The sequence below is a fragment of the Microtus pennsylvanicus genome, chromosome 9 (genome assembly GCF_037038515.1).
Source record: "Microtus pennsylvanicus isolate mMicPen1 chromosome 9, mMicPen1.hap1, whole genome shotgun sequence".
Taxonomy (NCBI): Eukaryota; Metazoa; Chordata; class Mammalia; order Rodentia; family Cricetidae; genus Microtus; species Microtus pennsylvanicus.
This window is the reverse complement of record NC_134587.1, coordinates 85,962,464-85,976,048: the sequence shown is the minus strand read 5'-3', so window position 1 is coordinate 85,976,048 and position 13,585 is coordinate 85,962,464. Positions and strand designations below refer to the sequence as shown.

General features: G+C 45.7%; 1 protein-coding gene across 3 annotated transcripts in view; it reads right to left on the bottom strand.

The window, feature by feature from the left end:
- Enpp6 (ectonucleotide pyrophosphatase/phosphodiesterase 6) overlaps positions 1 to 13,585 on the bottom strand; it is a 99,254-nt gene that overhangs the window by 54,882 nt on the left and 30,787 nt on the right. For all 3 annotated transcript variants that reach the window (XM_075986730.1, XM_075986731.1, XM_075986733.1), the window contains one exon: positions 6,101 to 6,280. In XM_075986730.1, coding sequence (XP_075842845.1) covers positions 6,101 to 6,280 — 180 coding nt within the window. The remainder of the gene's footprint in view (positions 1 to 6,100; positions 6,281 to 13,585) is intronic.

Sequence of the window (13,585 nt, the reverse complement as noted above, 5' to 3'; positions counted from 1 at the left end):
TATTACTGTTTTCTATCCATAAACAGAACAGTTCTCTTTGTAGCATTTGATAATTAATTTACATATTATACTTATGTGTATGGTAATACATTCCAGTAAGCTCCCTATGGTGCCCAAGACTGTGAGCCTCTTGCCAAACATGTGTCCTCTTTGGCCCAGACAAACAGATTTCTCAGCTTCCTGGAAGTTGATGTGGCCAGGTGATAAAGTTCTAGCCAACTGGACAAGAGCAGAAATGAAACAAATCGCGTCCCAGTCACAGGAACTTCCACATGGGATGCTTGTGCTCATTCCTAAGTGTGAGCTTGAAAGTCCTGTGTGGGTGACGGGGAAGGGACAAGGCGGGAGGAGCCTGGGTGATGTCTGCATCAGTGCCTCCATGTCTGAAGAGAACGGACTGTGAGCACACATCCCATTTTGGACTTTGTAGATTGAAAAAGAAAAAGAAATTTCTACTTGATTGAGCTGCCAAGACTCGGGGCCTTGTTTCTGCTATTGAAAGTGTTGTTACTGTTCCTTGAGCCCAAATCTCTTTATATGTCATAAGATTCTTGAAAGTCTGAACATTTCTAGTTTCATACCAACTTATGCCTTGATTAGATGAGCAGTTGTGACCTTATTTACTCTTGTTTTGTTTGTTTTTTTCGAAACAGGGTTTCTCTGTAGCTTTGGAGGCTGTCCTGGAACTAGCTCTTGTAGACCAGGCTGGCCTCAAACTCACAGAGATCCTCCTGCCTCTGCCTCCATAGTGCTGGGATTAAAGGCGTGCGCCACCACCATCTTTATTTACTCTTTATGTTGCACAAATACAGTGTGGCCTTATTTGTCTTGCTTTTAGCCTTACCACATGACCCTTCCATGAGCCCCAAGTGTTCCTCTGTTCTACATATAGAGTTAATATCCTAATATAAATATTATGTAGAATAGATATAACACAGAGAATATATAGATTCTATAATTTAACATATGTCCTTATACATATAAAATATAACATATGTATAAAACTAACGCCAAACTGGTGACAGTATTGGGAAGTTTAATGACTATGCAGATTGTTTTATTTGCACATCAAATATCTGGCTGAAAAATAATTGCAATCTTTATCTAGATGTTTAGCATCATGTGCACACAGGAAATGATGGAGCTATTATGTTGGCTCACACTTTTTCGTGATGGATGCTTCTTATTTTACCTAGTGATATGCATCGAAGGTCAACTTGACAGAAGGGTGTCGAGGTTGCATCATGGCCAGATACAGGAAGGTACTGTAAATGATCCATAACTCTTGACCAATTTCGAACATGTTCTTTTTGCTAATTCAAATGAAATCACTATGGTGATAACTGTCTAAACTGGATATGAGCTAAGTAGAGAGCCACCTACAGCCCTTATCTAGAAAGGGAGGGAGAGAGGGCTAGTAACCATGTGTGTTCTCATACATAGAAAGTAGCATACAGGTCTAAATACCTGTATGGAACAGGAAGAGGCAGTGGCATTGAGCCGAGGTACCCCCAACATCATCCTAAGGTAAATGGGTGGTTTTGTTCCCGTCTTCCTGACAGCAGGCTGTTGAAAATTAGCAGCAAAATCCATAGCAAAAGGACACAGAACTGCAATGCCAACACTTACTAGATAACTAAAGAATAAACTTACAATCTGCTGCCACCGTGAGATACAAGGAGCTCAAATGTTCTTCCCATGTATAATCTGATCACCTGACCCAGTTCCCTGACTTCTTCCTCGAGACAGCCATCTATACCTTTTATCAATTGAAGGTTCTTTTGGTCTTTCAAAATAAAATTTCCTTGAGATCAAAAAGCAAAGTTTGTGATCAACATGTAATTAGTTATAACCCTTTCGAAAGCACCAGGGGATCCCGGTGCCTGGCTTATTTCAGCCTGGAATTATTTCCTGAGCATCTTTCCTCTGTCTAGCTCAATGGGACCAGCGGGCAGGGCTTTAAAGGCTCTGTTGACAAATCTTAAATGTCTTAAGACTTGGGCTGACGGAGGGAGGCCTCTTCCCCTTTGCTCAGTTTTTCACCCTGTTGCTTTATCTACCTGACAGAAAGACTTGAACTACTGCCATTTTTAAGTTATGCTTCTAAATATTGACTTAAAGGCAAGACTCAAAGTGTCATAACACAGCTCACTGAAGCAACCAAGATTGTCCAGGCCTCACCGAGAAGTCTGTGCAATGTCCCTTCAGGAGTGGAAAAGGAAACAGGAGATACAAGAAGACAAATAAAATCCAGGCATGTTTAGAAGACACACATGGCATTTCACTTAATCTTGTAGAGACAAATGAGCACTTGTTAGGTCGTTATCTGATGCTGGAAGGCACCAGGGAGGGGAGAATGGACCACAGTGACCGTGACTCCCTCAGCACTTTTTGGCAGGAAGGATGGGAACTGGGGCATTGCAGCCTGGGCTAGGCAGCCTACGCTCAGAAAAACCTCCGTAAGGCATTCAGTTGTGAAGGACTAGACAGAGTAAGAAACAACATACTTTTCATCTAATTAATGTGAAGACTTCAGTCCAGATCTTTGGCTAACTTCCATGTAGGTCACTGAGGAAGCCTCGTTTTAGCCTCTTCTCTTCTCATTGTTAGCTCTGTAACTGCTAACCAGGCAGTTTTACTATGTCTGTTAGCTGCTGAACTAGGGCTCCTTCTTATCCATAGAGAGCTGCTCTTGGGAAGCAATAAGATATCGTACAGGGATTTTGCCTTTGAGATTCATCATATATTCAGCGATTATACATAAATTAAGATTCTCTCGAATGAAGCAAAACGATGCTCTGTAGGACCACAGTAGGAGCTTTGGAATATAATCACTGCTCCTCTTCGGACTTCCCCCCACCTTGCCATGACACTGGCTTCTATGGCTATACCTAACACCATTGGCAGAGCTGCGTGCAAACAAGGCATGTGGATGTTGGTGTGTGTGTGTTGGGGGGGATGCCAACTATATAGATGGTGCTTTTCAAAACCTTAAAATACCATGAAAGGTGGCTACGCTGTATTGTGTCAGTATTCATCTCGGTGGTCCTTAGGCCAGTGACCAGGCAGCAGTCATATCCTCCTGTGCCTGCACATGCAATCTCTTGCATTCATTGATAATAATGTTTCTAAAAGTAACCTCAATGTGCAGCAAAGTCTTCTTTCTGTTTCAGACCTTGCCATTACGGGCTTAAATCAGAACTGGACCCTTATACAAGTCTAGATTGACCTGCACTTCCTCAGTCTAGCATCCAACTTTATGGCCACAGTTGGGTCTCTATTTCAGATAAAGGCATACCCCTAAACTTGTATGTTATGGGTTGAGCCATTATGGTCCCCATAGATTCATGCTTTTAATGTTTGTTCCCACGGCACTTTTTGGGGATGCTGAGGAACTCTTAGGATATAGGACCTAGCTGACAGTAGTCGGTCACTAGGAGTAAGTAGGCCTTTGACAGTTACAGTCTGGTCTCAGGGTCCAGTCTTGCCGTCTGTCCCTGGTCCACTGTGATGTGAAGGGTTGTTCTCTGCCACAGGTTCCATGAACCACAGTATTCTATTCAAATGCATTATGCCAATGACTGTAGACATCAATCTTTAAAACCAGAAGTGAAAATAAATAAGCCGTTGTTCTCTTACGGAATTTCTGTCAGATATATTTGGTCACTGTGATGTCAAACAACTGATTCTCCTCCCCCTGACCCAAAACATCCCATCAGTCTAGGTGACTGATGGTTGATGAACAAAATCCCTTGTGCAACTCTGAACTTACCCCTGTTGGTAAAATAAGCCAGTTAGCTCTTCTGGCTAAGTTGGACTTAACACTGCTATGTGCTGGCCTTTGCGAGCCTACCTGTGGATGCTTGTCCCTGCTTTGTGACCAGGGTTCCTGCACAGCTTGGCAGTGGGGCTGCCTTCTGCAGGCTCCATCTGTCTATGTCCTGCCACCCTTTGAGATCCACAGAGAACCCTGAGCAGCTCTCCACGTGGCCACCTCCAGACAGCATCCTCCGAACTCCTGTACAAAGCCCACACCCTCAGTGCACGCCATCTGTGGCTCGGCTTTGGATGGCTCACTCTTCCCTCCGCTCTCCCCCACACCTGTCAGCCACGCTCTCCCATAATCCCCTGGGCTTTCGCAATTCCCTCAGCTGTTCCTTCCCTCCCTCCCCCACAGCCCAAGCCAGTGAGATCTCTATTGTTTTTCTCTGCCTCACACCAGGCTACTGTTCGTTTATTCCTTCGTTTCTTCTAGGCTTTTACCAATAACTGGCTTCACAAGGATAAGTGCACATCACCTGAGGACAGAATGAACCCAAATTTGTCAATATTGAATTCCCTCATGGTTTTACCTGTATTGTGTGTGTGTGTGTGTGTATAGACAACACGCTGGAGTCTGTTCTCTCCTTCCAACATGTGGGTTCTGAAGATTGAAGATTGAATTCAGGTCTTCCAGTTGATGGAAATGCCTTTGGCTCCTCCTAAATCTCCCCATTCTTTTTCGTTTTGTTTGTTTGTTTGTTTTCGAGACAGGGTTTCTCTGTAGCTTTGGAGCCTGTTCTGGAACTAGCTCTTGTAGACCAGGCTGGCCTTGAACTCACAGAGATCCGCCTGCCTCTGCCTTCCGAATGCTAAGATTAAAGGTGTGCGCCACCACTGCCCAGCCAAATCTCCTCACTCTTAATGAAAGATATCCAATGGACAGGCTGACAGTATCCACTGGCTTTCACAGGAGCCAAGACAGGTTACTTAACTTCATTACAATAAAAGAGCTTTGCTTCCCAGTTATCTAGGTGTACAAAGGAGTCCACCGTGAGAGGCGTCCTGTAACTCATTACCAAGCAGTTGTGAGGGCTTTGTTTATCATTCCCAGTGCTGTGAGGGAAGTTGAAAGGGCATAGAAATTCAAAATCTATCGGATGAACTTCTCAAAGAACAAATAAAACATTCCTTCTAAAAAGTGTATAGAAAGGGTACTCCACTCCTTTGTAAAAGTCAATGAGCAAGCCAAAAATGATTTCTCCTCCATACGAAAACGCTGCACATGAAATTCGAGCACGTGACACTGGAGCCAGGGGAGCAGGGAATGGCATTGTAGTTGTTCATGTCACAGAGCTCAGGAATGGGGTCTTTAAGGCCTGCCCATAGACAGTCTGCAGCTGGGAGAGGATCACTATCCAGAATACACAAAGAACTCAAACAAATAAAGCAACAAGAAAGTAAGCAAGCCAGCTAATAAACGGGGTTGTGAAATGGAGAGCTCACAAAAGAAGAAACACAAATACATGAAAAAATATCAGCCTCATTGGCTATCATAGAAATATAAATAAAAAATACACAGATTCCATCATATCCCAGTCAGAATAGCAGTCGCTAAGAAAACAACAGCCGCAATGCTAGCGTGGATGTGGATAGAAGGGAACCCTTGGGCCCTGTTGGTAGGATGTAAGCTAGTCCAGCCCCCCACGGAAATAAGTATGGGGGCCTCTCCACAAGCTCGGACTAGAACTGCCGTATGACAGAGCTGCTTCCCTGAGTGGTCTTTCAAAGGCTTCTAAGTCTTACTGCAGAAGCTCTTGCACGTTGGCTCACAGCAGCTGAGTTAGAGAACCAGTCTAGGTCGCACAGGCTCGGCGTGCAGCAACGGCAGAAATTATACTCAGGCTGGCTTTTCTGTCATCTCTGGTCAAACGGATGCAACAGGAGACAACGTACTCAGCACAGTAAGGCAGCCTCAGAGAGACAAAGACCACGTCCTTTCTCTCCTTTGTGGTCCCTGGTTTCTATAGTCACATGAAATCACGTGTGTATACAGTAAATAACAGCGGGAGTGAAACTAGGTGCACAAAGGGGATTCGTGTGAGAGGGGAGGGGTAAAGGGGTGGGGAGGGAATTCATTCAATATGAAATATATACCTTTAAGAAAAATTTAAGTTAATTTAAAAAATTTTAATGTGCCCCTGGAACATAGTTCTTAAGTAAGACTCCCGCTTTTCAACTAGGGCGTGGTCTTTGAAGGACTCTGCCTTGTTCTCCTGGGCAGACTCCATGGTGCTTGCGGTTTGGGAGAGGGGAGGGGTCTGGAGGCCAGCACACTCACCTGGCCAGTAGTACATGTAGACCTTCCTCCTGGCCTTCATCAGCGTGATCCACAAGGGTTCTGACCCATTCCACCAGAGGGGCATCAGGCTGTCTCGGTTGACCCCGATGTCGAAGGATTTGTTGGTACTGGGATCCCACATGTAGTTCCCGGTCATCTGGTGGACCTCACAATGGCGGCCTGCGGGCAGGAGGAGGCATGGGGTCACTGCATTCTTTGCTTTAAATCTTTGCTCAATCCGACTGCAGGAACTTTTCATCCTCACTTAGGAAAGAGAGAAAGTACCACAACTTGTCCCTTTCTGTTGTCACTATGGAGACTTCTTTTTCATAGACGGTGCCAAGAGGACAAACAAAAGAGTCACCAACGGGTTAGAGGCCAGAGAGGTGTAATGAGACCCTGTCTCAAAAATAAGGCAGACATCCACTAGCTGATTGAGGGATGGCTTTGCTCAAAGCTGGGCCTTTCCAACCAGTCTGTTTTAAGTTACATTGAGGGGGCTGGTGAGATGGCTTAGTATGCAAAAGAGCTTACCACCAAGCTTGACAACCTGAGTTCTATTCCCAGAACCTACATAGTGGAAGGAAAGAACTGATTCAAGTTATCCTCTGACCTCTGATCCTCTGGCTTCTGTGTGAGTGGTGTGCACGCACACACACACACACACACACACACACACACACACACACTCACGCACACACTCATGCATGCATGCACGCACGCGCACATATATCTATCTATTCATAGCCTGAGGTCTACATATGAATCAGCCTGGGAAGAGTGGATTCTTGTGACAGGTGGCTTAGCTTTTCACCCCAGAGACAGTTCAGCATCCCTTCAATTCTCCTCCTACAAGATCAGGGATTGAGCTGCTAGGAACATGATTCTCTCCTTTCTTGGAAAAGATGAGGTATTGCTTCAGTGATAAACTATGACCCACCTGATAACATTTGGGACTAAATAGTGCAAAACAGACTCCAGTTAAAAAAAAAAGAAAAGAAAAGAAAAGAAAGCAAGAAAACACCCTCCACGTGGAGTGAGGTACCAAAACACGGGCTGGCAATGATGGACAGAGCTCCACCCCAGAGAAGCCAGAAGTGAAAGCCACAAGTACTGGGACTCTTTGAAACATTAGATTAAATAATTTATTTTAGAGCAATCTGTTCCATCTTTAAAGTTAAAAATAACACAAACATTGGCAAGGGCACCAGAAATCGCTGCAATCTGAGCGAGTGTTGTTTGGCACCGGGACGAAACACACTTGAACAAGCTCCACAAGCAAGCGCAATCAGAGCAGTCCTTTCTGTTTGCTTGCTCTTGTTGTTTCTTCTAGCCTCCCCGCCCCTTGCCCGACTCGATTTTAAAACAAAAACAAAGAGGAACTACCAAGTACAATTTTGAAAAGCTGAATGCCAACATTTATAAAAAGGGGAAGCCTTGTCTCTCATCATAGAAAGACAGACACTGCACAAACCATACTTTAAATGTAAGGCCCTAGCACCGGGTTTCTCCCTAACCCTGCAATGAGCCGCTCTATCAAAATATCATTTTCACTTCTCCGCCCCTCCCCCAAATCAGCCATCTCCGATTCCCTCTCCTTCTTTCTTCCAGTTTACCCAGGAGATTCCATGTATTTCCCCTTCCCAGGGAGATCCATGCATGTCCCTCTTAGGATTTTCCTTCTTACCTAGCTTCTCTGAGGCTGTGGAGTGCAGCCTGGTTATTCTTTGCTTTACATCTAATATTCCTTATGAGTGAATACATACCATGTTTGTCTTTTTGGATCTGGGTTACCTCACTCAGTATTTTTTTTTCTAGTTCCATCCATTTGCCTGCAAATTTTGTGATGTCATTGTTTTATAACCCCTGAGTAGTACTTGATTGTGCAAATGTACCACATTTTCTTTATCCATTCTTTGGTTGAGGGGCATGTAGGTTGTTTCCAGGTTCTGGCTATTATGAATAAATCTGCTATGAACCTAGTTGAGCACATGTCCTTGTGGTATGACTGAGTATCCAGCTAAGACTCCTAGCAATAGTGGAGAGGGTTCCCGAATCAGCCTTCTTCTATAATCAGATTGATGACTATGGTAATTGTCATCATAGAACCTTCATCCAGTAACTGGTAGGAGCAAATGCAGAGATCCACAGCCAAGCCCTAGGTCAAGCTCCTGGAGTCCAGTTGAAGAGAGGGAGGAGGGATCTTATGAGCAAGAAGGTGGCGTCATGATCCTGATGGGGAAACCCACAGAGCCAGCCGACCTGAACTATTGGGAGCTCCCAGACTCTGGACTGACAGCTGGGGAGCCTGCACGGGACAGAACTAGGACCTCTTAATGTGGGTGACAATTGTGTGGCTTGGTCTGCTTGTGAGTCCCCTGGCAGTGGGACCAGGATTTATCCCTGGTGCATGAACTGGCTTTTCGGAAACCATTCTCTATGGTGGAATACCTCGCCCAGCCTTGATGCAGGGGTGAGGGATTTGGTCCTTCCTCAACTATGCCAGTCTTAGTTGACTCTCCATGGAGGTCTAAACTCACACTAATTGAACACACACATGCACACACGCACACACGCACACACGCACACACACACACACACACACTCCTATCTACTATCTACTATATATAAGCATAGAGGGTCAAATGGGAAGCCTGGTCTCAGTGGTTTTTAATTTAATACCCAGCAGAAGGTCTTTGAGGAAATGAGGCTGGCTTCCAGAGACCTAGGAAGCCAGGAAGTGGACCAGACTGCAACTTCCCTTCAGAACCATGACCATCAGCAATGTCCCTGTTGCTGAGAAGAGACATCTTTCTTCTTGATTCAAAACTTTCAGTACAGGAAAGTTGAAGCACGTTAAGGAGCTGCCCCCCCCCCGCACCCCCCCCAGCAAAAGCACTTATGACTTCTTCCTTCAAAACAGTGACGTCAGACACCTCCATCTTCTTGAGGCTGTTTGCTCACGGCTCCGTAAGGCAGCCATGATAACAGTCACTGTGAAGGCAGTTTACAGAAGAGGTTCAGTGCCAAGAAGCACGAAAGGATCAAAAGTAACTTCTAAAGTAGTTTAAACAACTGCCGAATTCCAGGTCACAGGGCAGTGCCTGCTTCCTTAACCTCTGTCCCCAGTGCGCAGAATTCGGAGTCAAAACCCTCCGACCTGTCTTTGCTCTCTACTGTCTAGCTGAAAAATTAGGAGAAACTTCTGTACATGGTAAAGCTGTTGGGTCTGGATTGGAAAGGGGGAAACAGGGAGGAAAGAAGGAAGAGAGAGAGAGAGAGAGAGACTCCGAAAGCCTTTCTGGGTGACCATTAGCCATTTCACAAAGAATTACCTCAGACGCACATTCCGACGTTGTGTTTTTGTTTTTGTTTCGTTTTGTTTTTGTTTCGTTTTGTTTTGTTTTTTTGGTGTACTACCCTTGTTCAAAGACTGATCGGCAGGTGGCTGGATGCTCTTAACCCATCTGCCCTTTCTTCTCCCCTGTGCTCCCACCAGCACAGCCTGCCTGGGAGTGGGCACTTGGAGCATCCTGAGCCCTGACTCCAGCAGAATTTTTTTTTTTTACCTAGCCTCTCTCTCTCTCTCTTGCAACTCATTCTTGCGATTTTATTGCCGGGGGTGAAAGAAGTAGCTGAGAAAACAGAACAAAACAAAACACAGTGTACCAGCTTCACAGCCTACGGAGAGCTCATCTCCATATTCCTGCCTGACCCATATCTATTTTTACACATCTGCGGAGCTTGAGTTCTCTCCGTTCTGTGTTTTCCACAGAGCCGTGCTATGGCTTGGCTATCTGGAACATTTATTCAAAGCGTTTAGGAGAAACTTTCTACAGCACAGTTCTCAATATTTCCCAGCAATTATGCAAAGTCTTACTTAATGGGTTCTGGTGCCATGGCATCACCAGAGACTTTCTAGCCCTGCACCAAATTCCATTTTACTACCAGTGCAGAATTCTACAGCTTTCACGTGGTACAGAAAAATAGAGGCTCTGGGCACTGTGTCTGTCACTGGTGGTCGCAAGAACTTTCTCTTGACTGAACTTTAACTGGGCTCCTCCTCCTCTGAACCTTCTGTTCAACCACAGGAGGCTTTAGGTTTCCCTCTTGTGTAGTCCAATTTGAGCAAGAATACTGCTCTGTGATTTTGGGGGAAACCCACTGCCCGTTCTCTCTTGCTTCTCAGTTGTGGCAAAAACATTGGCCCAAAGCAAATTAGGGGAGGAAAATGTATGTCTCATCATACGACTTCTAGATCACTATCTGCCGCTGAGAAGCCATGACAGGAACTAAAGGCGGGAACCAGGAGGCAGGAACTGAAGCAGAGGCTATGGAGGGGTGCTGCTTACTGGCTTGCTCCCCATCGCTTGCTCAGCCTGCTTTCTTATACTACCAAGGCTGGCCCTTCTCACCTCAATCATCCATAACAAAAGTGTCCAAATATTTTCCAAACATTATGTGGGATTTCCTAAGAATTTCTTATTGCTTATCAAAAAGTCATGCATAATTGCCTGCCCCATTTTTTTTTCTCTGATCACCTCACTGGTTGCTATGGAGAACATCTTTTTACTTCGTCCTGTCTATAGTCACAGCAGGACTAAGGAGCAGCCCAAAGAAGCACACATGAGGCCTGTGAACATATAGCCTAGTCGTCTGGAAGAATCACAGAGGGCTTCTCCGAGGAGCTGGGACTTGAGGTATGTGAGGTTTCTCCCGCACTCCACTCAAAGATGGTGGTGCGTAGAAAGGGATGAAGAGGTGAGAGCCTGGTTATTTCTTAGGACAAAATTAAGATGCTTGCTTTATTTTTTTTTTAATCACAGTTTCTGATGAAATAAGAATGTGGCTCGCTTGCTTTGGAAAGAGCAGTACTCTCAAGGCTGTGCTGGCCCAGCCCACTGAGCAGATCTAAAGCTGGGCTCCTTCAAGATCCTGGCAGTAAACAAATAATGCCGTTTAATGTGGGGGCTATTCAGTGGGGAGGACTAGAGTAGTCGATGGTGAAACACGCAGGGATCATCACCTCTGTCTCTGAGGGCTAAAGAGCCTGTGTATGGCCACGTGGCAATGGCTTACCAGCAAAGATTCTAACCAGCGTCTGTCATAGGCAGAGGATCCATGGCGTCTCTCTCAAAACCCCTTCCTTAGGCTATAGGCCTGCTACAGAGGATGAAGCACCACACACGCGGACAAGTAGAATCCAAAGGCTTTTTAAAAGAAATTTCCATTGGTAGCTTTAACAGATGTCCTTAAGTAAATACCAGAGGCCGCATGGACTGTGTGTCCCCTGAAAGCAGACATGTGAGTTTTTTAGAGCACTGCTGGGCACGTCTCAGACAGAAATGGGAGGGGCCTCAGGTGTGCCCCCCTCTTTAGGATGCCTAACATTTGATCCACTGGGTGTGAGTTAGGACTCAATAGAGTTGCCCTCCTTTGTGCTAGCTTTTGCTTTGCTCAGTTTCAGTTACTCAACATCAGCTGCAGCCTAGACACAGGGAATATTCTAAAAATAAGAAATCCGTAAATTTTAAGCCACACACCATTCTAGGGGTTACTCGAACACAAGCACCCCAACACTGAGGAAGTAACAACATGGCTACGAAGTAACTAATAAGAAGGTAGTGTATACAGCAAGGAAACACTGAAGGAAGGGATGTCTCAGGTCACCAGTGGGAGGGAACGTGTGGGTGTGAGAGTTCATCATACGCCCCAGTGCAAACTCAGAATGGCTCCCTAGAGATCCGTGGAACCATGAGTACGGCGCAAACTCAGAACGGCTTCCTGGAGATGTGTGGAACCATGAGTACAGCGCAAACTCAGAACGGCTCCCAACAGATCCGTGGATCCTTGAGTACAGCCGTGAGAAAGGGCGAGAGACGGAGCGCTGGAGCCAGCACGAGCGAGCTCAGCAACAGAACTTTTACGACAACAGATTGGGACAGTTGCTCTTTCTTGCTAGTTATATTTGTTAGCCTCTTCCTGTGCCTAGTTTATAAACCATATTTTCTTATAGTCTGTATGCAGGAAGTAGCATATTATGCATAAGGTTCAATCCTGTCTGGGATTATGACAGGCCCCCACTGAAGGTCTTTGAGCACAGAGCGGGATAGTTTTCGTGGCCACTTTTAGGTATTCTGTGAAACTGCCACCCTCAAGCCATGGATGAATTCAAGAGAACCAACCAGGCTAGAGTGTGAGGACCGGCTTTGGAGTCCGCAAGACAAGTCATTTCCCTGGGGCATCTCAGGATCAGAGGCTGGAGTGAAACCCTGTTGGTGTGAAGTTTATAAAAAGAGCGAAGGTGGGGTGCAGGAGCGGGGTGAGAGTGGGAAATGGGGCTTAACAGTTGTTTGTTGGGTAGTTTAAAAAGAGCCTCAATGCTGGGCGATGGTGGCGCATGCCTTTAATCCCAGCACTCGAGAGGCAGAGGCAGGCGAATCTCTGTGAGTTCGAGACCAACCTGCTGGTCTACAGAGCTAGTTCCAGGACAGGCTCCAAAGCCACAGAGAAACCCTGTCTCGAAAAACCAAAAAAAAAAAAAAAGAGCCGCAATGACCAGTCCTTGGCCACCTTGAATGTGTCCCGTTAGATGCTTTTCTTCCTTGTGGCGTCTAGCATAGCTCTCAGACACAGAGACAGTTCTGACATTTGATCTGCAGGTAGGAAAACTGAAGGCTGGTGGTGGCTGAGTGTTGGGGTTGGGGCAACACAGCTAGTGAGGGGGCAGAGTGTTGGGGTAAAGATGAATCTCTCACTCAACATCCATATGTTGGCCAGCACCAAAACCTATGCCCAGCCCTGTATCCCAGGCTTTGGTACAGCAGTTGTCTCAGACACCAAGCTATTCACATGGAGATGCGCAGACCTCCAGAATACCAGACGGACTGTCATCTCCCACAACCAAGTATCCCGCCCCCTACAGCAGCCTTGTAAGTACCTCTTAAGTGTGGGATGCTGGCGGACAAATGATCTCAGATTTCCTCTCCCTCTGGAAAGAGTACAGCTGTGCAGAGAAAGGCTCCCAAAGTTCCGAAATCCAGGGTCTCAGGTTAATGCGTTTTAGACACTGGTCATATACATATTCCCTTCAACTGACATGGCGCCAAGAAATATCTTTATATATCCCGTTCCGAGCCAAGCAGCTTAAGGATATGTGACATCAGTCAGATCTCTACACATTAGAGCCCTCGTAGCACATATCCTTGAGCCTTTGGGAGGCTAAGGATTAAGTGAGACTCTGTTTAGGTTAGTGAACTTTTCAAATTAACTTCCTCCCAGCCAAGACATGTAAAAGAATGAACCACGCATGGCTCCAAGCACTCAACTTACAAATTGAAATTTGCTTGGCACATCTCCCTGCTGGGAAGTAGATCCTGTTTTTCTTAACTTAGGGTGCAGTGTGGTAAAGGCAGTTTCACATCGAACATGCAAGATTAAGTTGAAATAGGAAGCTCACAGTTGGCACTTCTTTAAAAGTGACTA